We start from the raw sequence: 27,943 nt of genomic DNA on the forward strand, positions 1-27,943 counted from the left end.
CCATGTGGTGGGGGGATTTGGGCCTGCTCTTGTAGCCAGGGCAGGGACCTGCCATGTGGCTGGGGAGCTGAGGCCAGTTCAGGAGGGCAGACTGCTTGGGGGGCCAGCTTGGGGGATGGGAGGGCCCGCTCAGGGGAGGCAGGACTAATTAGAAGCCTGCTTGGGGGGCCGGGGCCATGTGGCAGGGGCTGTATGGGTGGGGGGCTGGAGCTGCTCTGGCAGCCAGGGCCACATGATGGGGGAGCTGCTCTGGTGGCTGGAGCCAGCTTCAGCCCTTCGCAAGGGCTGGAGCTGTGTTCAGGCCTACAAAGTAGCTTCTCAACTGTTGTGTGTGTTGGCCGCATGGCAGCTGCCCAAAGCTGGAGTTGGACTGTGGTGTGGCTGTTCCTGGGGCTGGGATCCCCTGCACCTCTCTTCCTGCCTCCTGCACCTCTCTTTTGCCCCTCAACCCTCTGTCTCCTGATCCCCCTCTGCTCTCCACATTTCACTGCTGCACCCCCAGCTCCTCATTCCCTGCAAACCCTGGGTGCTGGTAGCAGCTTCCCTCTGCCCTGGGTGGGGGGACTCTCAGCCAGCCCCACGAGGAGCAGGCTTGGGCAGTCCCTGCTCTGTACACAGGCTGCCCAGGGAGCAGCGCTCCGGGGGGAGGGCACATCTCACCTTCTCCCCAAGAAATGGGGGAGATACTACCTAGGAGAGTCTATTGGGGAACAGTGCCACTAGTGGGTGCCACAGTGGCCCACATCCGAACAAGCACACTTGACCTTATTGTTGGCACACAAGACAAAACTCACTCCGCTCATGGATGGAAAATCTTAGAAGGAGCACTGGAGGGATTGTACTATTTTTGAAATGCTGTTGCTGGTGTGGCTCCAACAGTGTTCCACACCCCTACAATGACAACCATAAACAGGAAGCTGCCGCCAAAGCTGGATGAATTCAGCATTGGACTTTGCCTATCATATCACAATACAGATGGTAATGTTCTATGGTGGCAGTAGGAGAGCACCCTGAAGCAGGGAGAGTAAGAGCAAGTCAGAGAAATAGGACTATGCTATGGTGTTGAAACTAGAGAATCAAGTATTTGATCATCTACACAGTGTTCAGTACCATTTATGAGCTTGGGAAATGAGTGTGAGATGAGGGGGAAAGGATCGCTCTACAGCCTGGGATGACCAGCAGCAATGAGAATGGTGAAGACAGAAGTTTTTGAGTTCTATATATAATAGACAGATCATGGAGCTCTGGGCCTGGTGTAAGACCTGAGGCCTGAACCACAAACTATGAATCCAAGTCAGACCATGTGTTAAAACAGATGCTTACAAGTTTCTCCATCTGGTACATGAACATGGTAAAATTCCTGGTAGTACAGTAAACTTCCGATAATCCGGCACCTTTAGGACCCAGGGGGTGCCGGATTATCAGATATGCCAGACTATCAGAAGGGGGGCTATGAGGGGTCTGGGGTGGGGTGGGGTGGGGGGATGTTACCCTAGACCCCCTCATAGCCCTCCCTTCTGATAGTCCGGCTCTGCCCGAGGAGTCCCCGATTCAGCCGCTGCTGGTCAGTTTCAGCAGCGGCTGAATCGGGGACGCCTGCAGCAGAGCAGCTGGGGTGCTGCTGGGTTGGTCCGGTAGCGCCGACCCTTGGCGCCGCGAGACCAACCCGTCAGCACCCCAGCTGCTCTTGGGGACGCCTGGGGCAGAGCAGCTGTGGTGCTGACGGATTGGTCCCGCAGCGCCGCTCCTCGGCGCTACTGGACCAACCCAGCAGCACCCCAGCTGCTCTGCCCCAGGTGTCCCCAAGTCAGCCGCTGCTGATACTGATCAGCGGCTGACTCCAGAAAGCCAGAGGCAGAGCTGCTCTGCCCCGGGCTTTCTGGAGTCAGCCCTGGTCAATTTCAGCAGCGGCTGAATCCGGGACGGCTGGGGTGCTGCTGGGTTGGTCCCGCAGTCCCGAGGGGCAGTGCTACTGGACCTACCCGGCAGTACTCCAGCTGTTCTGCCCCCTGCTTCCCGGATTCAGCGCAGTTTTAGCAGCAGCTGAATCGGAGAAGCTGGGGGCAGAGCAGCTCCAATGGTCCGGCTGCCCGGAGCACTTCCGGGTTCCTGATGGTGCCGGACCATCAGGAGTGCCGGACCGTCAGTTGCCAGACCATCGGAGTTTTACTGTATTGCTAAAACATAGACACTCCTAGGAAGAATTAGGCAATAGATATTTACATAAATACATTTCAGATGGGTAGTGAAGTGAAATGCTTCCTATGTATTTTTTTGTAAATCACTATCAGTTATCTCAGCTTTATTTTAAGGCTTTTCTAAGTTAATGGCTTGTATTGGATGGATTGTAAGCATTTATTTTATGAAAGAACAAGAAAAAAACAAAAAGAAAGTTTAATTAAATCAGTTGTTTTTATCTTTGAAGATACATTTAACTAAACAATCTACTAACAGTGTGCTTATCAACAAACCTTTAATTAAATCAACAGTGCAAGCAAAACAGGTAATAAACCAAACAGAACAAGGCTGGGTGGAAAGCTTCAAGCCACAGATGTGTATTTGAGAGAACAATGGCTACTGGTAGAACTGCTGTTCTGAGTACAGTTGGGAGGAGTTGCTCTTGGTTCCAGAAGTCTATATTGTGCAGGGGCTGAAGGACATGGCTGGATCCCAAGTTAGGGGCCTGCTGGCCTACCTAGAAGCATTATTTGGAGGAGAGCATTCTGGCTCAGGATAGCTTCCGTGAGTTGCCTCAGCACCTCCTTGTCCCTTTCTGTTTTATCTTTGACTGTGGCATTACTGACCCTGGCCATTGCCATAGTCTTCTGGGAGAGCTGCGTGTGTTTCTCTCTTGGTCCTCATTTAATCCTCTGACTCTGTCAGTCTGGTTTTCCTCGGGGAGTTTGCCACAAATTCTGCAATCATCTCATCCTGAATCTTCCTTTTTTTCTCCCCTTCTCAGATTGGTCTGCCTCTTAGCTCTCCACAGAACCCCTGTCCTTGATGGTTTAGCCATTGCAGGTGCTGTGGCTATATATATTGTCATTTGTACCCCAGCGGGAGTAGAATTGTTAGTGAGTTTATTGACCATACGGTATCCATTTATGCTTCATGGAAACAATGAACTCTAACCTAACATTTTTCCCCTGTCTGTTCTCACTGTCTCTATAAATTGGTGATTTTTGCACAAATGCATGCTTTTGTCATTCAAATCTGTTATAGTTAGAGGTTTTGAGGTGCCATTAGTGGCTGCCATTTTAAGTCAGGAAATATGGGAGGCATGAGTTTCACCTTTAGGACAGATGAGGGAAGGGGAAAGGATGAGCAAGGCCCTCTATGCCTTGGCCTCAAAAACAGTTATTAATCATGGATTTAGCATGTCACACAGGTTGATTGCATTGCAGAGCAGTTGCCGTTTTGGAAGCATATAAGGGTACTGAACATGCAGCATGGATCGAGGGAGGTGGAGGCTTGATACATGGAAATACTCCTAGCTCACATCTGTCAACAATGACTGAGGCCATTGGGCACCCGAAATGAGATCCAGAATCTCAGTACAGGTTGGACCTCCCTCATCCGGCACTTTCAGGACCCGACTGGGCCCAAATGAGGGGATTTGCCAGACCAGGGGAGGCCCCTCCCAACATACCCCATGCTGTCCTGCTGCCTGCCCGGCCGTGGCTGCTGTGGGGGTCGGAGTGCCACAGCAGGGGATAAAGCTCTCTGGTTGCTGCTGGGGCTGGAGCTCCACAGTTCAGGATAGAGTTCTGCAGCTGCTACTGCTGTCCTGAGTTCCACAGCTGGGGCCACAGCTCCTTGGCTGCCACTGCTGGCCCCCCGCTACTGCCTGGCTGGCCACAGGGGCTAGAGCTCCCTGCTGTGCTGCCTGCCCCTCTGCACCCTGTGACCTATTTCCTGGCTGAGTCTCCTCACACATCCCCACCGCTCCTTCCCCATGGCCCAACCTCCCTATACCTGGGCTCTGTGGTATAGAAACATCCATGGTCCTGCTGCTGGACCACAGATGTTGCCAGACCAAAGAGTCCCAGTTAAGAGAGGTACAACCTGTACAACGAATAATAATAAATAAATGCTGAAGTTCCCTCCAAGGGATCACCTTCTTGGGTCTCTGTCTGGGATTTGGGCTCAGACAATGCAGGGCAGGAATTGTAGCATGGTACAACAAGGCAGGACTGGGCCTGTCCTTTCATCCAGCCAATGTCAGTGTTCTGGGTCCAAAAAGAACTTGGTGCTTAGGGGACAGGTCTTGTCCAGCATCTTCCTGCTCATTCTCTGATGAGTGTGCTGATTGTCCTCAGTGTTAGGGTGCAAAAGGCACCAAGTGGTGTCAGGACTGATTTGTACTATAGACATATTGAATCTTGTACACTTTGCCAGAATATTGATTAGTCACACATCTTGGCTGGATTATCTACTTTTGTCCCTTGTTTTGAATTAACTTCTCTCCTGAGCTGCTTGCTTTTTATCTGGTTGACATCCTGGCAATGACGCCACAAGAACATCTGTTGGGAAATGTCCACAAAAGAGTCTTTGTTCCCATGGCTAACCACAAGAATTTCCTCAACCTACACTTCTCCCCTGATGATGCTGAGATCCCAAGTCTCAGCATAACTCCAGTGGTCTGTGTGAGGCATATTATAGGGGTTCTGGAGAGCTGCCAAAGTTGTATTGTGAAAATGATATTCCAGGATCTATGAACAAATGGCAAAAGCTGTGTCTATGCCAGCTTTTAAAACAGAGACGTTTTGTTTTGGAAATTTGACACCAAACATGAGAGGGCATGCAGATAAATGGACAGGCAGGGACGGATTAAGACATTGAGACCCTAAATTATGTCAAGTTTAAGAGGCCTGGTAGCATTACCAAAAAATATGTATTACAGGCTGTCCCCGACTTACAACGCGATCGGCTCTGGGGATAGTGTCGCAACTCAAACCCACATTTAGGACAGGCGTCGTACACTGTCGTAAATGTGGGGCTGAGGACATAAATCAGGGATGTCAGCCCCTTCCGCACTTATGGAAAAGGTCATAAGTGTGGGGGTGCGTAAATCGGGCAGTTGTAAAGCGGGGACCTCCTGTATTCTAATAGAAAGAACTATGAAAATAGAAATAATAACATTTTATATTTGCATATATACTGGTACATATGTGAGGACGCAAATAAGTTTTTGTATTTAGAGGGCTCTTGTAATCTGAGGCCCTAAAATGTAGCTTAATTAGATTGTGTATAAATCCAGCATTGTGGACAGGCCACTGATGACCAACATGACTCTGTGGGGATAGCCTTTGGAAGTATGCAAACAGGTGGTGTGCAACAACTGTGTTCACATGAACAATTCAAAGCAAATGTAGCCCACATTGCAAGAAGATGCCGGAGTTCTCAATAATGCAGAATTAGTGTGGCTTGTACTGTGTGTACACAAAAATTTTCAAACCAGATTAACTTGATTTGATCTGGTTTAAAATCCTTGTTTTAGACAAATCCGTGTCATTAGTCAGGCAGGGTTGTCCCGATGGGTTCCTGACAGGTCCTTTGCTCCGTCAATGATGATAAACTTTTAGCTCCGTGCATGCTTGTGGTCCCGTCTAACATGTTAACTATGCACAATTAGTCAACACGACAAACTCCAACAGAGCCCCCAGAGACCACAAATCAGATAAGGCTCGAAAGCACCCAATTATGTGCATTATTTGTTGAATCAGAAATATATGTACATCTATTTGTAAGTGAAACCTTTTTGAACTTTGCAAAAAAAATAGTATTCATAACATGATTATACCCCAAACATAATGAATAGTAAAATAGTGTGGTATCACATAAAAAAAAGTATAAAATTGATGTTTGTTGCAACAAGATAAAAGTAATAAGAATAAAAATATCACACACAACATACAACAAAATCATGACTTACAGGACAACTTACAATTAAAAACAAATGGTGCCAAAATTACGTTTATAACTGTACAAAATAAGATAAACAAAAAAATTGGAAAAATAAATAAAAGCATTAAACTTTTAAATCAGTAAGCTATTACCTTATTTAAAACTTTTAATAAAATTATAAAAATGTATGTTAATGTTTGCCAAATGTGTTGTATAAACTTAGTAACCTATGGCATTTTCCATTACTTTATATTAAACATTATTTAAAAACTCTGCTATACAGGTATATTGAAATAAGAAAAGCCCATGTTTCAAATATGAGTCAGTGGTTCAGATTAGAATTAGAGTCTGCATGTCTGTTGCTTAGCAACCTTATCTTCAGGACAGTTGGGAGTAATTCCAGCTGTTGCATTCCTGAAGGGTTAAAATAATTAATTTACTGCATTTATTTAAAGCAAAGTTTTTACCTTGTTTTCTGTTTTTCTTATTCTGTTCTGTCTTTAATTGCTTTATATTTTGAAGGTGTCTGTAAAAACTAACGTTTAACTTTTAACAGAAAGAGAGAGTCAAAAGGAGGAGAGGTGGCAGAAAGGGGAGAGGGTGAAGAGCTGTTTAAGAAGATAGGAGACTTGAGCCGAGAGAGATTTGACTCTCGAAGTTGTCTTAATGTACAGGTAGCAGCAGCAAGTTTAGCAAACTGAGAAAGGATATAAAGGAAAACATACCGGTATGTAAGAATATTTCAGAAAGAAGGGTACATTTTCAGCTGAATGCAGAGTGTTTTTCCATGGGTCAGAGCAGTTGGGAACTGGCACTCCGGATTTTTATCCTGACTCTAAGATTAGGGTGGGGGTAGTTACCCATGCTTATAAAAACTGATTTTGTTCCCCCAGTGTCTGTTGCTGTTGTCTGCATGCCAGATGGATTGTGGGAGTGCCCTTACATGCTGCAGTTAACTTTTTGGGGGCATCTCCATAAATTAATACATCAATTCTTGTTAACCTGCTTAATCTCGCTTTTTCACTTTGAAAATCTTTTTTATTCACTTCCCTGCAATCAAGTCGCAGCTCCATATTAATGCATGGAGTTGCCCCTAGTGTGCTCTGCAGCCTGTTCTATTTTTCCCTTCATTTTATGTAGCAATTCAGTGAAAGTATTGTTTGCTGCTTCTCCCTCCTGTGCACTTTTTCTATTCTGAAACTTCAGGGAGTAGCCGAGTTAGTCTGTATGGGATAAACTTAAAAAACAAGAAATGGTCTGGTAGCACTTTATAGACTAACAAACCATGTAGATGGTATCGTGATCTTTCATGGACACAACCCACTTCTTCAGAAGACTGGTCAGTGAACAGACTCGCCGCTGCGCCACTATACATATGTACGCTGTGACAATGGATTAACACCCAGCTAAACACTCTGGATTGTAGCATCTCCTCATGGTCAGTCGATGACCACCCTTTGGGGTGCACTTTTATACACAGGTACAAACAAGTTACACATCACTCAGGTTATCACCCTCTGTTGGGGTATGTCTACACTACCCTCCTAGTTCGAACTAGGAGGGTAATGTAGGCATACCGCACTTGCAAATGAAGCCCGGGATTTGAATTTCCCGGGCTTCATTTGCATAAGCGGGGAGCCGCCATTTTTAAAACCCCGCTGGTTCGAACCCCGTGCAGCGCGGCTACACGGGGCACGAACTAGGTAGTTCGAACTAGGCTTCCTAGTTCGAACTACCGTTACTCCTCATTTCACGAGGAGTAACGGTAGTTCGAACTAGGAAGCCTAGTTCGAACTACCTAGTTCGTGCCCCGTGTAGCCGCGCTGCACGGGGTTCGAACCAGCGGGGTTTTAAAAATGGCGGCTCCCCGCTTATGCAAATGAAGCCCGGGAAATTCAAATCCCGGGCTTCATTTGCAAGTGCGGTATGCCTATATTACCCCGCTAGTTCGAACTAGCGAGGTAGTGTAGACATACCCTTAGCTAGTTACCATCCCTTACCTTACAGAAAAGGGGGTTTCCATTACTTCCCATCATACTGTCAACTCATACCCAGTCCTGAACCCAGTATGTTATTTGTGGGGGGGAGAAGGGGTGTTCGTATGAAGATATTTATGAATTTGGTGTTCTGTTATGACCCCTCTAGAATGTGCTTACAGCCTGTGCCTTGTACTTCTTAGGTATGAATGTTTCTGTAATATCAGCCTTGTTCTTGCCATTTTCTGTGAGCAGGGCCTGCATCTTGCTCCCAGCTTAACTTTGCTTTATATTAGCAAAATCTTGACCATTGCTGTCTAGCCCTCAAGCCTCATACCTGACCTTTGATACATGGGCTTATGTTTCAGGCCCTCATCTTACTACAGCCCTGACTAGAATCTTGTCAGTTTCATTAAAGTTTCAACTGAGAGATTGCAGCTATATGCAGACTCAAGAAGGCAATGCTGCATTGGTTTCCATTCTGTTCAGCTTTTGAAGATTATCATTGTAGTGGGGTTTTCTCACTGCCATGGCACCTCCTTCTGGTCGCAGTCTGTCACAGCTGGGTGTTTTCTTCTGGCTGGTGCCTCACTCATTGTTCTGCTGGCTATCCTTAGACACGTGTCACTCTCATGACCGCAGCGTCCCCTGGCAGTGCCCACTACTCTGGTATCTTGCCCCCTTTTGGGTGTATCAGCAGTCCTCAGGCTCACCTGCCACTGTGGCCAACTGCAGCCCCAAAATCTAGCTCCTTGCCTGAGGGGAAAGCCATGGACAATACGGTCTACTTTCCCTCATAGCAAGGTGTGGTACAAAGAGAAAGTGGGGGGACCCAGGCCTGCCTACTACTCTCGGTCCTATACCAGGGACCCTCTGGTGGCTGCCTTGTCCTTCCCTCCTAAACTCCCCTCTAGTGCCTCCTGTTCCCTGAGCCACTTCCTCTGAGACCCTTGTACCTTCTTGGCCCTTGTGTCATGGCCACAGCCTGGCAGGTAGTAGGCCAGAGTACAAAATGTATCAGAAGGACAGAGCAGGTTGTGCTGGTAGGAGAGTGGCATTATCCATGAAAGAAAATGTAGAATCAAATGAAGTAAAAATCGTAAATGAACCAAAATGTTCCATAGAAACTCTATGGATAGTAATTCCATGCTCTCATAATAAGAATATAGCAATAGGTATATATTATTGACCACTTGACCAGGATACTGATAGTGACTATGAAATGCTAAAGGAGATTAGAGAGGCTATTAAAATAAAAAAAACTCAATAATAGTGGGGGATTTAAACTCTCCCCATATTGACTGAGTACACGTCACCTCACAACGGGATGCAGAGATAAAATTTCCTGATACCTTAAATGACTGCTTCTTGGAGGAGCTAGGGCTACGTCTAGACTATGGGATTTTTCCTTGAAACGCTATTTTTTTGTGGAAGAGCAGTTTTCCTCCTTCCACAAGGAAGAAGGGCTCTTCTGAAAGAGGAAGATTTTCTGAAATTTGGCCCAGTGTAGACGGGCCAAATTTTGGAAAAGCATTTCCTGAAAAAAAATTGGAAAAAGGTAAGCAAATTATGGAGCGCGTTTTGCATACCTTTTTCCGATACATCATTGTAGTCTAGACGTAGTCTGGGTCTGGAACCCACAAGGAGAGAGGCAATTCTTGATTTAGTCCTAAGGAGAGCACAGGATCTGGTCCAAGAGGTAAATATAATTGGACCACTTGGAAATAGCAGCCATAATGTAATAAAATTTAACATCCCTGTAATGGGAAAAATACCTCAGCAGCCCAACACTATATTTAATTTCAGAAAGGGGAACAAGACAAAAATGAGGAGGTTAGTTAAACAAAAATTGAGACACACTGTGAAAAAAGTAATATCCCTGAAAGCTGCATGGAAAATATCAAAGACACCATAATAAAGGCCCAACTTGAATGTATACCCTCAAATTAAAAAACACAGTAAGAGAACTAAAAAAATGCCATTGTGGCTTAACAACCAAGTAAAAGAAGCAGTGACAGATAAAGACATAATTTTAAGAAGTGGAAGTCAAATCCCAGTGTGGAAAATAGAAAGCAGCATAAGCTTTGTCAAATTAAGTGTCAAAATATAATAAAAAAAGCCAAAAAGGAGTTTGGAGAACAGCTAGCCAAAAAATAAAAAATAGCAAAATATTTTTAAGTGCATCAGAAGCAGGAAGCCTGCTAAACAACCAGTGGGGCCCCTGAATGACTGAGAAGCCAAAGGACCATTCTTGGTAACTAATTGACCATTCATTATCAGTGGGAAATAGGTCAATGGAGGGAAGATAGGAGTTACTATAGAGAACTTTCTGGGTGTCTGGCTGGTGAGTCTTGCCCACATGCTCAGGGTTTAGCTGATCGCCATATTTGGGGCCGGGAAGGAATTTTCCTCCAGGGTAGATTGGCAGAGACCCTGGAGGTTTTTCGCCTTCCTCTGTAGCATGGAGTACAGATCACAGCTGGAAGATCTCTGCATCTTGGGGTCTTCAAAGTATTTGAAGGCTTCAATATCTGAGATATAGGTGAGAGGATTATTCTAGGAGGGGTGGGTGAGATTCTGTGGCCTACACTGTGCAGGGGGGTCAGACTAGATGATCATAATGGTCCCTTCTGACCTTAAAGTCTATGAGTCTATGACCACTCTACGATGATCGGTCATTGCAGAGATGCTAAATGAATTATTTGTTTCAGTCTTCACGGCTAAGGGAAGATTCCCAAACCAGAGCCATTCTTTTCAGGTGACAATCTGAGGAATTGTTCCAGATTGAGGTCCTTAGAGGAGCTTTTGGAACAAATTGATAAACTCAACAGTAACAAGTCACCAGGACCAGCTGGCATTCACCCAAATGTTCTGAATGAACTGAAATGGGAAATTGCAGAAATCTTAACTGTGGTTTGTAACCTACCCTTTAAATCTGCTTCGGTACCTAATGACTGGAAGATGGCTAATGTGACGCCAATACTTAAAAAGAGCTCTATAGGTGATCCTGGGGACTACAGACCGGTAAGTCTAACATCCATAGTGGTCAAATTAGTTGAAACTATAGTAAAGAATAAAATTGTCAAGACACATAGATGAACATAATTTGTTGGGGAAAAACTCAACATGGTTTCTATAAAGGAAAATCATACCTTACTAATCTATTAGAGTTCTTTGAGGGGATCAACAAACATGTGGACAAAGGGGATCCAGTGGATACAGTGCACTTCGATTTCCAGAAAGCATTTGACAAAGTCCCTCACCAAGGTCCCTTACCAAAGTAAAGTAAGTTGTCATGGGATAAGAGGGAAGGTCCTCTCTTGGATCGATAACTGGTTAAAAGACATAAAACAAAGGGTAGGAGTAAATGGTAAGTTTGCAGAATGGAGAGAGGCAACTAGTGGTCTCCCCCAAGGTCTGTCCTGGGACCTATTCTATTCAACTTATTTATAAACGATCTAGAGAAAGGAGTAAACAGTGAGGTGGCAAAATTTGCAGATGATACCAAACTGCTCAAGATAGTTAAGACCAAAGTAGACTGTGAAGCACTTTAAAAAGATCTCACCAAACTAAGTGATTGGGCAACAAAATGGCAAATGAAATGTAATGTTGATAAATGTAAAATAATGCACATTGGAAAAAATAATCCCAACTATACATAGAATATGATGGGGACTAATTTAGCTACAACTGAGAGAGATAATTGGAGTCATAATGGATAGTTCTCTGAAAACATCCACTCAATGTGCAGTGGCAGTCAAAAAAGCAAACAGAAGGTTAGGAATCATTAGAAAAGGAACAGAGAATAAAATAGAGAACATCTGATTGCCTGTCTATAAACCAATGGTACGCCCACATCTTGAATAATGCATATACAGGCAGTCCCCGGGTTACGTACAAGATAGGGACTGTAGGTTTGTTCTTAAGTTGAATTTGTATGTAAGTCGGAACTGGTACATATTGTAGGGGAAACTCTAGCCAAACATTTTTTTTAGTTTTGGATAGCATAGGGAAAGGTTAACTCCCTTCTAATGTTTGTTTTGCTGTCTGTTCCCCTGTTCAGAAGATTTCACATCTATTTCTGTCCCTGTGACAAACTCAGGACTAAAGGAGTAACTCATCAAATACCAAACAGCTCTGCACCATGCTTTGAGCTAATAGCTTTATTTCCACACACCACACAGGGTTCTAGGAGGAGGGTCCTTTTTTTGCTAACACAATGAGGCCAGCACTTTGTTTGTTTTGGTGGAGTCTTTGTTTGCCCAGGGAGCCCAGCATGTATAGGGGGAGGAGGGGCGGAGAGGCTGCTTTTGTCTGCTGTTCGGCAGCCTGTTGCTCAGGGGATGGGGCAGCCTGTTGCTGGCAGAGGGGGAGAGGGGAGGCGTGCAGGATGCGAGGCCGCGGGGGGGGGGGGGGGGGGCAGCGGGCGTGGGGAGGCACTTTTCCTCTGCCCGGCAGCTCTGCGGGATCCTTGTCCCTGTGGCCAACTGCTGCAGGCAGAGGCCAGTTGGAGCCGGCCGAAGAGGAGGAGGAGGTGGATTCGACCCAGGTGAGCGAGCCCCGGGGACGCTGCTGCGCTCCGGGAGCCTGGCATGTATAGAGGGGAGGAGGGGCGGAGAGGCTGCTTTTGTCTGTTCGGCAGCCTGTTGCTCAGGGGAGGGGGCAGCCTGTTGCTGGCGGGGGGGCGGGGCAGCGGGCGTGGGGAGGCACTTTTCCTCTGCCCGGCAGCTCTGCGGGACCCCAGTCGGAGCCGGCCCGAGGAGGAGGAGGATCCTAGGACCCAGGTGAGCGAGCCCCGGGAATGCTGCTGCGCATGTGCGGGAGTTGCCTCACCCCGTTCGTATCTAGGGATCCGACGTAAGTCGGATCCACGTAAGTCGGGGACTGCCTGTAGATATGGCCGCCACATCTCAAAAAAGATATTGGCACTGGAAAAGGTTCAGAGAAGCAACAAAATGATTAGGTGTTTGACATGGTAGAGGTCGATAAAATCATGACTGGTGTGGAAAAAGTGAATAAGGAAAAATATGTACTTGTTCCGATAACGTAAGATCTAGAGGTCACCTAATGAAATTAATAGGCAGCAGGTTTAAAACAAACCCCAAAAAAGTTTTTCTTAACACAGCATACGGTCAGCCTGTGGAATTCCTTGCTAAAGGAGGTTGTGAAGACCAGGACTTTAACAGGGTTCAAGAAAGAACTAGATAAATTCATGGAGGTTAGGTCCATCAATGTCTATTAGCCAGGATGGATAGGAATGGTGTCCCTAGGCTCTGTCAGAGTTCTGGAAATGAGTGATGGGAGAAGGATTGCTTGATGATTCCATGTTCTGTTCACTCCCTCTGGGGCATCTGGCATTGGCCACTGTTGGCAGACAGGGTTCTAGGCTAGATAGACCTTTGGTCTGATGCAGTATGGCATTTGTTATGTTTTTATGTTCTTTTTCTCTAGCGCCCCTGAGCCTGCCTAGCAATGCTCTATTGAAGGTGCTTGTCCTTCACTGGGAGCCAGTCTTGCACCCTTCCTGGTCAGGATCCAATTGCCCGTTGCTCGACTGAGCAACTGCTTATAACCTTGCTTCTTTAGCAAGCTGCCCTCTGATTGGCTTCTTATAAGCCATTTCCTAATGGACCAGGGCTCTGCCAAGGCTCCCTCCAGGCTGCTTTAACCCCTTCCCTGCAGAAATGGGACAGCCGCCCAACTATAGTCATACACATAATGAATAATAATTTGAAATCCTGCTGATATTGGTATCTTAAGCCCTTTTTCTTTGAAAGCTAAGCTTTTTACTCTTTAGTGGTAAGAGGTGGGAGTGAATTTTTCAAACTCTGGTATTTTCCCATTACTCTAACACTTGAATTATGGCTATGGAAAAGTGGTCTCCACTTACAGTGAAATCCTCTTACAAAGAGTGATATGGGTAACCTTCATTTTAATCATAAAATCTGAATGATCACTACAGCTACGTCCATAAAACAGTGAACTTCCATATCGGATAAATTAAATAGAAGGAAAATGAGCATCTTACAAGGACAGAGTGAGTTTTCCTAGACCTTTTCATTCTGGGATATGTCAATTGTGTTATAATTGAGTCTAATTAGTACATTTTCCAGCTATAAAATGTCTTACCTTGTATCTGAGTGACACTCAAATATGTGAAATTTCTTCTTGTCTTAGAAAACATGAAAGAAAGTGCTTCCAGTCTAGTCCTTACAAGCAAATGCCCAATGATTAGTTTAAGTGAGGAGCAAACACATCAGCACCCATAGCAAATGTTTTTTAGAAAATGAGTTCTTCTTTGAGTAGTCCCCATGGGTGCTCCACTGTAGGTGTCGGGCTCATCCCGGCGCCACAGGTTGGAGACTTCAAGAGCCATAGTCAGCCGGACTGCGCATGTGCGATTGGTGTCTCGCGCTGTTTATGCCTTTGATCGTTGCACGGTCTGGCCCTGCCAGTTCCTCTCTACCATCTTCGGTCACAGACGGAGCTCTGCCTCTTTCTTCAATCCTGTCAGAGATTCAAACAAAAATTAGTTTAGTTAAAGTTATCTTGTATATATAGTTAGTTTAGTCATAGTCTACTTATGTATTACTCAGTTCATTTGTTATTTACAAAAAAAATCTTAGATTTCGTTTTCCCTGTTGGACTGTTTAAAAAAATAATTAAACTAATAATATATATACAAAGACAAGGAAGAGAAAAGAATACCTGGTTCATCAGGTTTCAAAAAATGTGGAATCTGCTGTGAACTAATGCCAACTTCGGACGGACATGCGTCATGTATTCACTGCCTGGAAAGGCGCACATTCCACAAAAGTGCACCCATTGCTTAAAACTCACGGCCAGAGCCCGCAGAGATAAACAAATGCGTATGAGAATGATTATGTTCAGTAAGGCACTCCAGCCTTCAGACTCCTCCATGCCACCCTCAAACCCAGAAGCACCTCACAAGCGGAGTGCGTCTTCGCCAGGCACAGCCCCCACAAAGAAAATAAGGGCTTCTCCAACTTGCTCTCTGTCTGCGGTTCCTACTAGCAGGGTAAGCATGGGAAATAAACTGTAGACATCCGGCACCATCTCCAGTAGCACAAAAACACTGGCTACAAAACAGAAAAAGGCACCAACGCCGGTGCCAACACGTGAAACAGTGCTGACAGCAAAAGTGCCGATCACGGTGACGACAGCAAAGATGGTGCCAACAACAAGGGCACCGACCACGGTGCCAACAAGAAAGCCACCAGCCCTGGTGCTGCCAGAACGGGCACCGACGGCGTCGGAAACATTGGATGCCCATACCAGCACCGACACCACCAGCACTGACATCATTGGAACCAGCACCTACCTTGTCCACACTGAGCCATTCCAAGCTGGGAGCGGCACCGAGAAAAACAGCGGCAAAGTCTGATGACAACCATTTTTCTGTTTCTCCTTCACCCACTTTTTCTCCGGCACCATCCTTATCTCCTCCACGGAGTTCACCTGTGCCGAGTGTGTACTGTGAACATGCCTCAGCACGCTTATACTCTCCCAGGCAGAGGTATTCTCCTCCATACCATTCGGCAATATGTAGATACGAAGCAGGATATCGGGGATGGTACTCCCTTTCGCCATCATGGTTGCTAAGCTATCTGCATTCTCCTATGCTGTTTCTGCGGTCATTACGATACAGCCGATATAGGAGAGTGAGGTCCCCCAGACAGTCTTCACCATCACTTTCTGAGCAACATTATCACCATTCTAGACCATCTTCTTATCACCACCGGTCTTGTTCACACAGGCGAGCCCTGTGTTGCTACCAATCGCCCAGATATTGTTCCTCCCTAACAAGGACACAAGAGCAACAAATTTCAACTAAGCCCCCCCATAGCCTGATGCAAAAATCACATCAGTCAGAACCTGAAGAGGGTCAACTGTCAGAGGTTGAAGATCCCCAATCTGATGCCTCTCCCACTGACCTCTTGTCATCCTCTCCTGACGATGCCATAGTACCAGGAGATGTGTCACCACCGGACGATAGCAAACAATTTCAAGAATTGTTCAAGTGGGTGGCAGAAAGTCAAGAGGTCCAAATACAGGAAATTTAAGGCAAGCAGTACTGCCTCCTTAAAAACCTACACCCTCAACATTGGGCAAAGACAACACTACAAATCGATAAGGCGATCATGGAGGTTGCTGAAGAAATTTGGCAAACTCCGTCTTCTGTATCACCAACCAGTAAATGGGCAGACAAAAAATATTTTGTAACGTCTAAGGGCCTAGAATTCCTGTTCAACCACCCATGGCCGTATTCCCTAGTTGCGGATGCAGTGCAACAGAGGGCTAAGGTGCCACAATATAGAAACACACCATCGGATAAAGAGAGCAAAAAAACTGGGTATCTTTGTCAGGAAAGTATATTCCTCAGCCACTTTGTTTCTCAGAATTTCAAATTATGCTGCCCTATTGTCAAACCACAACTTTTGACAACTATACAAAGTTGATGGAATTGATGGCACACCTACCTGAGGCCAAGAGGCCGCTTTTGAAGGCGATCATGCAGGAGGGATATTGATCGGCAAGAGCAGGTCTACAGATTGCCCCGGATGTGGCGGATACAGTGGCCCGTTCCACGGCCACAGCCGTAGCGATGAGAAAATCTTCACGGCTGGCATCCGCGGGGGTAGCAAAAGAACTACAGGGCAAAGTGGAGGACTTCCCCTTTGAAAAGCAGAGACTGTTTGCAGAAAAGACGGATGACATTCTCCACTATGGAAAGGATACCAGGACCACCCTAAAACATGGGGATGTACACGCCCCCATATAGGCGCAGGTGATACACCCAACAAAGGAGATACGATCAACTGTACATCCGTCAACAGCAACAACATCGCACCTTCGATTAGCCACGCATGAAATAGTGTCCTCAACACAGATGCACGCAGACCACCCATACGTCTACTCAAGCAGCCCCCAAACTGCAAATTTGACTCCTCGGTCAAGGGCACACAAACATCATATTCTGTCTACCAACAAAATCAAGGGTCTTGAATTTTCCATCACCACCTAAGGCCATTTCCAATGGGCTGAGATTACTTCAGACTGTTGGGTATTGGAGATTGTGACCAAAGTCTTCACCATCCCTTTCCAATCTCTTCCTCCTCCCTCCCCACTTCATCCCTCTTCAGGGACCCTTCTCACGAGGACTTACTGAAACAAGAGGTCCATTCCATTTTCCATATCGGTGCCGTGGAGAAGGTACCAAGAGAGTTCATGGAGAAAAGGTTTTATTCACTTTATTTCCTCACAGAGAAAAAAACAGGAGACTGGAGACCAATACTCAACCTTTTCAGACTCAATCGCCATCTACAGAAACAACGATTCAAGATGGTGACGCTAACTACTATAATCTGTTCTTTAGACAACAAAGGTTGGTTTGCGGCCCTCAACCTACAAGATGCTTACTTCCACATTGCCATTCACCCAGCACACAGACGATTCTTGCAATTCATAGTTGCCAACGAGCATTTCCAATACTGAGTCCTAATTTTCGGACTCGCATTTGCCTCCAGAGTATTCTCAAAAATGCTAGCAGTAGTCGCAGCCCACCTGCGTCAGCAGGGAATTATAATCTTCGCCTACTTGGACGACTGCCTTATAAAAGGGCATTCATATGATGAAATGAGCTACATGGTCACAATAGCAAGGCAAACCTTCGACTCACTTGGGCTAATCATAAACGAACAGAAGTCTATCATCAAACCATCTCAAACTCTGAACTTTATAGGAGCCTGTCTAGATTCTCCTTTGGCACGGGCCTACCTGCCTATGGAGTGATTCCAAACCAAGCAGGACCTATTGAATGTCCTTGTGCATGCCCCAACTATCTCAGTTCTCACCTGCTTACAGGTAATGGGTCATATGGCTGCTACCACCTTCATGATCAGCCACACACAACGCATTTCGCTGCCTACAACAATGGCTGGCAATGGTGTATGTCCCTACAAGACACACTGTTCACAAGCATGTGAACCTTCCGACCCATGTCCTCACATCTCTTTTATGGTGGACCAAACCACACAACCTTCTTCAAGGCATGCCCTTCCACCGACTGCAACTGTCAAAACAGATAACTACAGACGCTTCCCTGATTGGCTGGGGAGTCCATATGGACGGATGACCATACAAGGATGCTGGTCTAATTCCGAGGTGACCCTGCACGTAAATCTCCTCAAACTCAGAGTGGTTCGCAATGCTTGCATCTACTTCCAGAAATACATATTCAACAAAACCATCAGAATCCTTACAGATAATATCACAACTATGTTTTATGTAAATCGCCAAGGCAGTGCTCGGTCCTGATCTCTTTGCACAGAGGCCATCCACCTATGGAACTGGTGCATTCCCCACAAGATCATGCTGGTAGCTTCTTACTTACCGGGCACCAACAATGCCATAGTGGACTCGTTGAGTAGACATTTTCCCCATGACCATGAGTGGGAGATGCACAGCGATGTTCTGTACACGGTTTTCCATCGCTGGGGGTTTCTCTTGATAGATATCTTTGCCACACACAAGAATGCGAAATGCAACCTTTACTGCTCCAGAGCCGGCACCTATCAAGCATCCTTGGGGGAATGCCTTTCTCTTTCATTGGGGGAACTCTCTACTTTATGCATTCCCCTCAGTCGTTCTAATAACCAAGGTCTTAGAGAAGATCAGAACAGACGGAGCCAGAGTCATACTCATAACCCCTGCCTGGCCGCCTCAACCATGGTATCCATTCCTCCATCAAATGTCTCTACAAACGTCCATATACTTTTCCTCTCCTACCCAAGCCTGCTCACTCAGAACAACGGCTCTCTTGTCCACCCGAAACCCAAATCACTATACCTGACAGTTTGGCTTTTATCTGGTTCAACGAGGGGTGAGAATCAGTGTTCAGAACAAGTGAAGCAGGTGTTGATTCACAGTAGGAAAAACGCTACCGGAACTACTTACATGGCAAAATGGCACAGCTTCTCAACCTGGTGAACAGACAATCATATCAATCCATTCACATCGAGGCTACGTCGAATTCTCGACTACACTGTTCACCTCAATCAGTCAGGCCTGTCAGTTGCATCATTACGGATGCATCTAGCGGTGATTATGGCATTCCACATGTCGATAGATGGAGTGTCAGTGTTTGCCCATCCAATGATGAGAAAGTTCCTAAAAGGGCTTTCAAACCTCAATCCTCCTCACAGGCTCCTACCCCCAAGCTGGAACTTGGACTTGGTACTGGACACCTTGACACGTCTCCCCTTCGAGCCTTTGGCTAACATTCCACTTGATAGGCTGACGCTTAAGTTGGTATTTTTGTTAGCCATAACCTCGGCTCATAGGGTCAGAAAGCTGGCAGTGCTGATGTCTGAACCATCGTACACAAAGTTCACTGCAGAATCAGTGTCGTTTTGCCCCCACCTGACATTTATCCCAAAAGTCTCTACGGACTTCCACATTAACGAACCAATTGTACTTCCAATCTTCTATCCTAAGCCACATTGCTCACACCATGAGGTGTCTCTTCACACCCTCGATGTACATTGAACATTAATATTCTACATTGAAAGGAGATGCAACTGACAGAAAACCGACCATTTATTAATCTCCCTCGCAAAACGATCTAGAGGTCAAGCGCTATCTTCTCAACGCATTGCTAGACTTATAGTTTCATGTATCATCACATGTTATTCTACTCAACAAAACTCTACCTTCTCAACCCAAGGCTCGTTCCACTAGAACTATGGCCACATCTACAGCCTTCCTACAAGGAGTATCTCTCAGAGATATTTGTCGAGCGGCCACATGGTCTTCCACCACTACATTCATGAAGAACTATGCAATTGTGCAACACATGGTAACAGACTCCTCTGTAGCTACTGCTGTTCTCTCAGGCCAGAACAGACCATGATTCCGGGTCCCACCAATTGGACAGGCTGGATACGGCTCTGGAGTCACCTAGAGTGGAGCACCCCTGGGGACTACTTGAAGAAGAAGAAGTTACTTGCCTTCGTGCAGTAACAATGGTTCTTTGAGATGTGTCCCCGTGGGTGCTCCATGTCCCGCCCACCTCCCTGCTTTGGAATCTTGGGTTCTCTTTCTCTTTGCAGATGACCGAACGGGTGAGAGGAACTGGTGGGGCCGGACCATGTGACGATAAAAGGCGTAAACGGCACGAGACACCAATCAGGCATGTGTGGCCCGGCTAAGTATGGCTCTTGAAAGTCTCCGACCTGCAGTGCCGGGACGAGCCCAACACCTACAGTGGAGCACCTATGGGGACACATTTTGAAGAACCATTGTTAGTGCACGAAGGTGAGTAATTTCTTTTTTTTTTATCTCTGTTGCCAAATAATCGCTACAGAAGTAATTGGCAAAACCAAATTTCTTTTGCTAGGAATCAAAAATGTAATTTAATCAAATATGCCAAAATATGAATTGCTATACTCTTTAGTAATTAAAACAAATTGAATTTAAGAAAGTCAGAGATATTTGATGGGCTCCTCATCAGTTGGTGTGAGAAATACTGTCACTGTTCCATGATCTAATCATTTGCAAAATATCAGAATTGTTATTACTGGTTGCACCTCCCAAAACCAGCAATCTCTGGTTCAGCAACATCCATGGTCTGGCACTACCACAGGTGTTCCTGAATCAGAGAGCCCAGTAGCCTAGTGGTAGGAGGGCTATCCAAAAGCGGGGCTGGGATGAAGCAGCAGAATGGGACAGGGGTTGGAACTGATGGCAACCCTGAGCAACATGCAGCAGTGGGGCTGGAACTGGCAGGAGCCTGTGGCAGTGCAGGACCGGGCAGTCAACAGCCTGTGGTAGTGCAGGGCTGGAGCCAGAGCCCCAGGCAGCCAGTAGGAGCAGGGCCAGAGTCTGCGGGCTGCCATAGCGCAGGAGGTCAAGCCCTCAGCAACCTGTGGCAGCAGAACAGGAGTCGGAGCTGGCGGCAGACCCAGTAGTCAGTGGCGGCATGGGGCCAGAGTTTGCCGGCTGCTGCTAAGCCAGAGCCTTTGATAGCCCCCAGGAGCCAGCAGCAGTGGGATGGGAACCAGAGCCAGTTCCCACCAGCCCATGGTAGTGTGACCAGGGCGGGAGCCAGCAGCAGTCCCTAGCAGCCTGCTGCACTGGGGCCAGGATTGGACCCACAGCAGTGTAGTGTGGAGCTGGAGGCTGTGGCAGCCCATGACAGTGTGAGCTGCTGGAGCCTGCAGACAGCCTCCAGCCAAGGTAGCAGCAGCAGGGCTGCTCGGGTCTGGGAGTAATAAGGGGCTCCTGGAGCTGACAGTGCTGAGAGTCCAGGACAGAGGGACTGTGGCAGAGAACCTTCCCTGGTCCAGCAAATTCCCTGATGTGGGACCAGTCAGGTCCAACCTGTAGTCTGTTTGTTTAATTTTGGTTGTAGAAAGTCAGGAATGAATTTAATCAGATATCAGTTATAGTGCATTAACATTTTATCCTTTTATTGTTTATAAAGTGCTTTTAATCTTTTCAAAGAACTAACACATGTCTTATGGAACAGAACTATATGGAATGACATGTCCATTATGTAATGTAGATGCCAAGTTTGTTGTTGTTGAAGCCATGTTGGACCCAGGATGTTAGAGAAACCTGGAGAAGAGTTCTGAGTAGTTCAGAAGCATGGCTCTTTAATCAGCAGAAGTTGATCCAATAAAAGATATTGCCTCTCCCGTCTTGTTTCTCTGGAGATTAGGGATGTTAGGGGGTCTCTCTCAGACCCACACACTTCCTCCCATACCCCATCTCTGCAGAGCAGGGAAGTAAGGAGACAACAGAGCATGACGGTTTTCCTTGTCTTAAAGCTGCAGTCTCTGGTAGCTGACCTCTTAGTCTGAGGCATGCAGACACACATACAGACAAACAGACTTCCTGTAATTTCCAGGACACAAGAATCAAATCATTGCCATAAAAAAGTGATTTTATTATAAAATAAAAGATATACTTGATAAAGCATACTTGGTTGCTAGATGTTACAGAACAACTAAGGAAAACAAATTAATACACAGAGAAAATCTCTGGAACAGTTCTTGGATAGTAAATGAGGAGAGGCAGCATAGATTCACACAGAGCAGTTCAAACCAAACCACAAAATAAAGAAATTCCCTGATCACAACTAGATTCACTTTTTCCCTTTATTTACTCACGATCCACTCTTTGTTCAGTTCACTCCCATGTCCCAAATTCCTTGGAGTCATGGTAGTCCTGTTTGGGTTTAAATCATTCTGTGTCTCTCAACTCCTGGTTTAACTCTTCCCCTACAAAAAAAGCCTTATACAATTCAAATTTGAGCACTTTATTTCTGTTGGTTCTTCTGGCATTCTGCCAACCCCCTTGATAGCTACCTGAGTTTAACCCCTTAGTTAGTAGGTGTGGGCCAGCACTCCTCCTATCCATCACACTCTGATACAAAGGCAGAAGTGTGAAGTGGCAGGGGACTCCTCATGAGTGAGGCCGGAGTACACTGGCTGCCGCCCCCACCCCTGTAGAATAGTCAAGCAACCAATAAGAATTCATGAGGTTAGTTGACTACTCAATTAACTGATATTTAACACCCCTAGTTAGAGCTCAGACAGTGAATGGAGCAAACCTCTGTCTGACTCGTTGACTGTGAGTGATAACTGAACAGCACTTCTTCTTTCCTGTGCCACAGACTTTATATGTGATGTTGAAGCAGGGCTCTTATGTATATGAACTGCAGTAGAGGCAAATTAAGGTTGTAGGAGCTACTTTAACTCTGGCATTTCCTCACTTTTGAGTGCTTTTCTTTAGCACTATAAAAATACATTAATGTTGTTGAGGGTTTTTTTTAAAGTAATTAACTACATACTGACAAAGATGGTCTAATTCTGCTCTTCAGATAAAATAGACTAATTGATGTTGAAAATTATGGGAGTTTCATCATTGTGTTTGCGGACAGATTTAGCGCCACAGAATTAAAATGGCCGACAATTGCATGACTTGATTGTTTTGTTGTTGTTTTTTTCATGTGTTTTATTCATATTATATGTTTGTTTTACAGTGTTATATGGGAGCCAATGGGAGATGGTAAAAAGCTCATTTCACTGGCTGATAACCACTTACTATTGTGGGATTTGCAAGAAAGCTCAAGCAATGCTGTGGTAAGAAAAGTTACTTGTAAGTTATGATGTGGCTGAGCATGCTATATAGCAAGTGTCAGATTAGTTGTATTTTGGTTTGATTATCACGTATATCAACATTTTCTAAGGATTCTCAAATATATGGCTACTAACTTTCAAAAGTGAATTTTTTACCTAATTTCATTAAAATCAGCATAATATTTTTTCTAACAACCTTAAAATAGGAGTGAAGCTTGTTTGAGACTACCGTAATGTTAGTATGAATTAAATGTGATAATTCTGTGTTTATGGAACCTTCAATCTCCTTTTCTTGTTGCACCTCATGGTCACCAGGCTTTCTCTTCCCTTTCTGGCTGCAGCTTGCTGAAACAGGCACTCTGGCCCCTCTTTGGATTTCAGTGTTCTAGACTTAGATAATTTTTGTGTTTCTTCTCTCCTAACAACAATTATTTATTTATTTATTTATTTATTTATTTATTTATTTGATCTGCTTGAATTACCCCTGTTACTTTTACCCCTGTGAGTCTAAAGTCAAATTAATTTTAATAAAATAAAGATCACTAGACAAATTAAAGAAAATCAAATTAAATAAAAAATCAATGGAATAAAAGGTTATTCTTAGGATTGGGTAAGATGAGTTAAATCCTGAAATTATTGATTTAAATATTTATTCATGTATGTCTTAGAGCCCAAACAGAGGGGGAAGAGGGCTGAGGAGAGAGATTTTTACAGATTCTGACCACTAGCATTGCAGGATAGCAAGTCACTGTCTCTGTGTGTCAGCGCTGAAGTTATTTCTTTATATTATTTGTGGTACATAGCAGCCCTACTCATGTACCAGAATCTCATTGTGTTAGGCGCTGGATAAACATATATAGATATAGAGGGTGTGACTAGACTACACCTCTGTGTCGACAGAGAGATGTAGATTAGGCACGTCAAAATTGCTAATGAAGCAGGGATTTAAATATCCCGCGCTTCATTAGTATAAACATGGCTGCCGCTTTTTTCCGAAACGGAGCTTTTTTTTTTTTTTAAAAAAAAGGCAGTCTAGATGCGGATCTATCGAAAAATAAACCCTTTTTCGACAGATCCTGTAAACCTCATTTTTTGAGGAATACAGAATCTGTGGAAAAAGGATTTATTTTTCGACAGATCCTCGTCTATACTGCCATTTTTTTTCAAAAAAGCTCCATTTCGGGGAAAAAAAAGTGGCAGCCTTGTTTATGCTAATGAAGTGCAGGATATTTAAATCACCGCTTCATTAGCAATTTCGACATGCTTCATTTACATCCCTCTGACAACAGAGGGATGCAATCCAGACGTAGCCAGAGTGAGCAACCGGGAAATACCAGTAAACAGTACAGGCCGGTATTAAAGAGTGATCTCTGCACACCAGCAGTCAAGTTAAGTTAAGCTTTTTTAGTGTTGCCTGATTTAGGAGGTTAACAGTATTAACTTGAATAGTGAGGGTTACAGGCCTTCCATTTAATATGATCAAAAGGGTCTTGTCCCAAAATCAGGCTACACACAGTATGTGAAGAACCCTCAGGGATATGAGAGCATGCTCAGACTGAGAAAAATTATTTAAAACTTTATTAAGATATATGGAATAGCAATCAAAGGATGAAATAAATCAGGGTTACAACTGCAGTATTATTATTCAAAAGGTACATATGGAAATTTGCTCTACTCTAATTCATCTGATGAAGTGGGTCTTACCCAGGAAACCTTATGCCCTAATAAATCTGTTAGTCTATAAGGTGTGTGACAGACCAAGGGCAGCTGGCTACAGTAGCTTGGTGGAGGGTAAATATACAGGAAACTGGGTCAATAGTTTCTGTTCTCTGAGTGAACTGGTTAGGCACTGCTGCCATGTAATCAAGGTAAGCAGGCACCTGTGGCCAATTAAGAGATTTCCTGAAGCAGCAGGTTAATCAGGGCACCTGCAGCCATTTAAGGCCTGCTGGAGCCAGTTTAAAAGGCTTCCTCTCAGGAAGGTCCGAGGAGAAGGCCAGGGACTGGCAATGAAGAGGTGCACTGAGGAAGCTAGGGACTGCGAGTGTGGAAGAAGACTGTGGAAGATCAGGAAAGATTTCTTAGATACTAGGGAGAAGGTACTGAGAGGGAACTTTTGGGGAAGTGGTCAAGGAAAGGCAGCAAGACTGGGAGTGGAGGGAATGTTTCCAGTTGTCATTGTCGTAGGCTATGTCTACACTCGCGGCTTCTTGCGAAAGTATGGCTGTTTTTGCACAAGAATCTTTAGAGTGTCCACACTGCTCACCCACTCTTGCACAAGGAAATTTACAGTACAACGTGGTAAGAGAGGGCTTCTTGCGCAAGAGCTATGCTCTTTTCTAACAGGTATAAGCTCTCTTGCACAAGAGGGTAGTGTGGACGCGCGGCGAAAGCTTCTTGTGCAAGAACTGGCCTCCGGGAAAACAACACAGGTGGCCTCTCCGACACTCCGTACACACAATCAACACTCGCTGGTTCCACCCAGCTGGCCTCCCCTTAAAGGCACAGGCAGCCAGCGGAGCCGCGTGCCATGTGCAGCCCTGGGAGCTGCCAGAGGGAGCAATGGCAGCAGCTCAGCCACAGGCAGGTCCCTCAGGCCCCACCCAGGAGCCACCCCAGAGCACCCAGCAGGCCCACAGGGGCACCAAGCGGCGGGCTCCAGGCTGGGGGACCGCCGAGGTCCAGGCCCTTCTGGACCTCTGGGGCAAAGGAGGCCCTTCGGAACTCCGGGTTCAGGTGGTGGAATGCCAACATCTTCGCCCGGATGGCTCAGGCACTGGCCGCACAGGGCCACCCGGCCCGAACCCTGGAACAGGTCTGGGCTAAGGTCAAAGACCTGAGGCTCATCTATGTGCAGGCCAGCGAGAGTGGGGGTGGTGGACCCACTGCTTGCCCCCACTACCACCGCCTGCACAGTATCCTGGGCAACAAGGGGGCCAAGGCCCTGCAGGCCACAGTGGACTCAGCCGTGGCCACCCTAGTGGTCCACCCAACAGACCCGGAGGAGGAGGAGGAGGGCAACCGGTCCACTGATGAGGAGGAGGAGGAGGAAGAGGACGGTAGACAGCAGCCACGACGTGTCCCGGGCCTCCTTGGAGGCTGGCGAGGGATCATCTGGTGAGTGTTGCGTCTGCCACTCACAAGTGTGCAGGGGGAAGTAGAACCATGAGGTGGGGGAGAGGGCGCAGCACATGGCACAACCTGGCTGGATGCTGCGCAGCGGCACGCAGCATGTCCATCCTCGTGCAGCCAGACTGAGTGGCATACAAACATGGTAGCCAGCCCCAGCACACGCCTGGGACACCAGGGGTCATGCATACCCAGGCTACGGGTTGGGGGGCCAGCTGGGAGCAGCCCAGCCCCAAGGTCGCAGGGCGGACCTCACGCAGCCCCAAGGGTGTTGCATGCAGCATGCATCCATGGTCACTATGGGACACATTAGCTGCCCCAGGAGAAAGCACAACAGGCCCCCCACCACCACACGTGGCCCCCTCCCAGGAACCCCCGGACCACCTCAGGCCCCCCTGCTGCCCCTAGGGGAATCCCCCACGCTGGTTTTACCTGTCTCCAGGCGTTGCGGCATGCATAGTGGCACAAGGAGAGCACGGGTAGCCTGGAACACCATGGAGCAAGGGTCACTGACCATCTTGCTGTCATCTACTTCCTCTGCAGTGGGACCCCCTGCCAGCGAGGGACCTTCTAGCCCCATCCTGCCAGCGCCAAGGAGCCAGGGCCCGTCGTAGTGCTCCCGGGATCACCAACACCTGCTCCGCCGCCACGTCTGCGCCATTGAGCGCATGGAACGCTCCCTCAGCACCAAGATACACGCAGACGCAGCGTGGTGAGAGAGGTTGTAGAGCCAATATACAGAGCAATGTGACCGCCTGTATGCACTCCTGGGCACAATCGCAGAGTGCATGGGTCCTGCGCTGCAGCACAGAGTGTCCAGGCCCCTCCTTCGCTTCCCCCCGCCATGCCCAGCCCTCCCCCCGCTTTTCCCCCTTCTGTGCCCCATCCTGCGGCCCCCCTTGCCGTGCCCATGCCCCGTCCTGCGGCCCCCCCCAACCTCGGCACCTCATGGTGCAGCCTGCCCTGACCCAGCACAAGGGGCACAGGCGCTCCTGCACCCGTGGGGATGGGAGAGACCTCCCCTCACACCCATGAGGCCTTCCCAGTTCAGAACCCCTTCCTTCCCCATCCCCACAGTCCATCCCCTTTCCCTTGTAAATAAAAGTTAATTTATATGTTAACTAAGTGCATGTTATTTATTGGGAGGTGAGGGAAGGGTGGCGGGACGGGGTGGTGATGGGAGTGGGAAGTGGGGGCACGGGGGCAGCCTGCAGTCCGAGGTGTTGGCACACCCTACTGTGGGACCTGGCCCAGCATCACCTGGAGGGCTTCCCGGATCTGCACCCCGTCACAGTTGGCTTGCCGGGTGGCAGCCATCTGGGACTGCTGGTAGGCCTGGCCCTCACCTGCCATCCATCCTGGGAGGAAGGCCTTCCCTTTCCCCTCAATAATGTTATGCAGCACACCACGCTGCAATGACCTCTGGTATGTGCTGCACCCGCAAGTCCAGACAGGTCAGGAGGCACCATAAGCGTGCCTTCAGATGGCCAAAGGCACACTCCACGGGGTTGCGGGCCTGATCCAGGTGGGTGTTAAAGGTGGCCTGGCTGCGGTCCAGTCGGCCCGTGTATGGTGGCATCAGTCAGGCCATCAGGGGGTAGGCCCCAAGATGCAGACCAGCATCCTGACGGCCCCTATGGTGAAGTCCCGCTGGGGGAAGTAGGTGCCCGCCTCCAGCCTGTGGCACAAGCCTGAGTTCGTGAAGATGCAGGCGTCATGGGCCCATCCGGATCACCCCACATAAATGTCCTGGAATCGGCCGCGGTG

At 46.9% G+C, this 27,943-nt stretch overlaps 1 protein-coding gene across 5 annotated transcripts in view; it reads left to right on the forward strand.

Annotated features, from left to right (window-relative positions):
- EIPR1 (EARP complex and GARP complex interacting protein 1) overlaps positions 1 to 27,943 on the forward strand; it is a 195,337-nt gene that overhangs the window by 107,259 nt on the left and 60,135 nt on the right. For 4 of the 5 annotated variants that reach the window (XM_006112048.5, XM_075923546.2, XM_075923545.2 and 1 more), the window contains one exon: positions 22,951 to 23,050. In XM_006112048.5, coding sequence (XP_006112110.2) covers positions 22,951 to 23,050 — 100 coding nt within the window. Of the gene's footprint in view, positions 1 to 6,497; positions 6,635 to 22,950; positions 23,051 to 27,943 lie in introns of those variants that run through there. The other variant, XM_025187951.3, reaches the window with a different exon arrangement.

The sequence above is a fragment of the Pelodiscus sinensis genome, chromosome 3, assembly GCF_052426305.1.
Source record: "Pelodiscus sinensis isolate ZL-2025 chromosome 3, ASM5242630v1, whole genome shotgun sequence".
Taxonomy (NCBI): Eukaryota; Metazoa; Chordata; order Testudines; family Trionychidae; genus Pelodiscus; species Pelodiscus sinensis.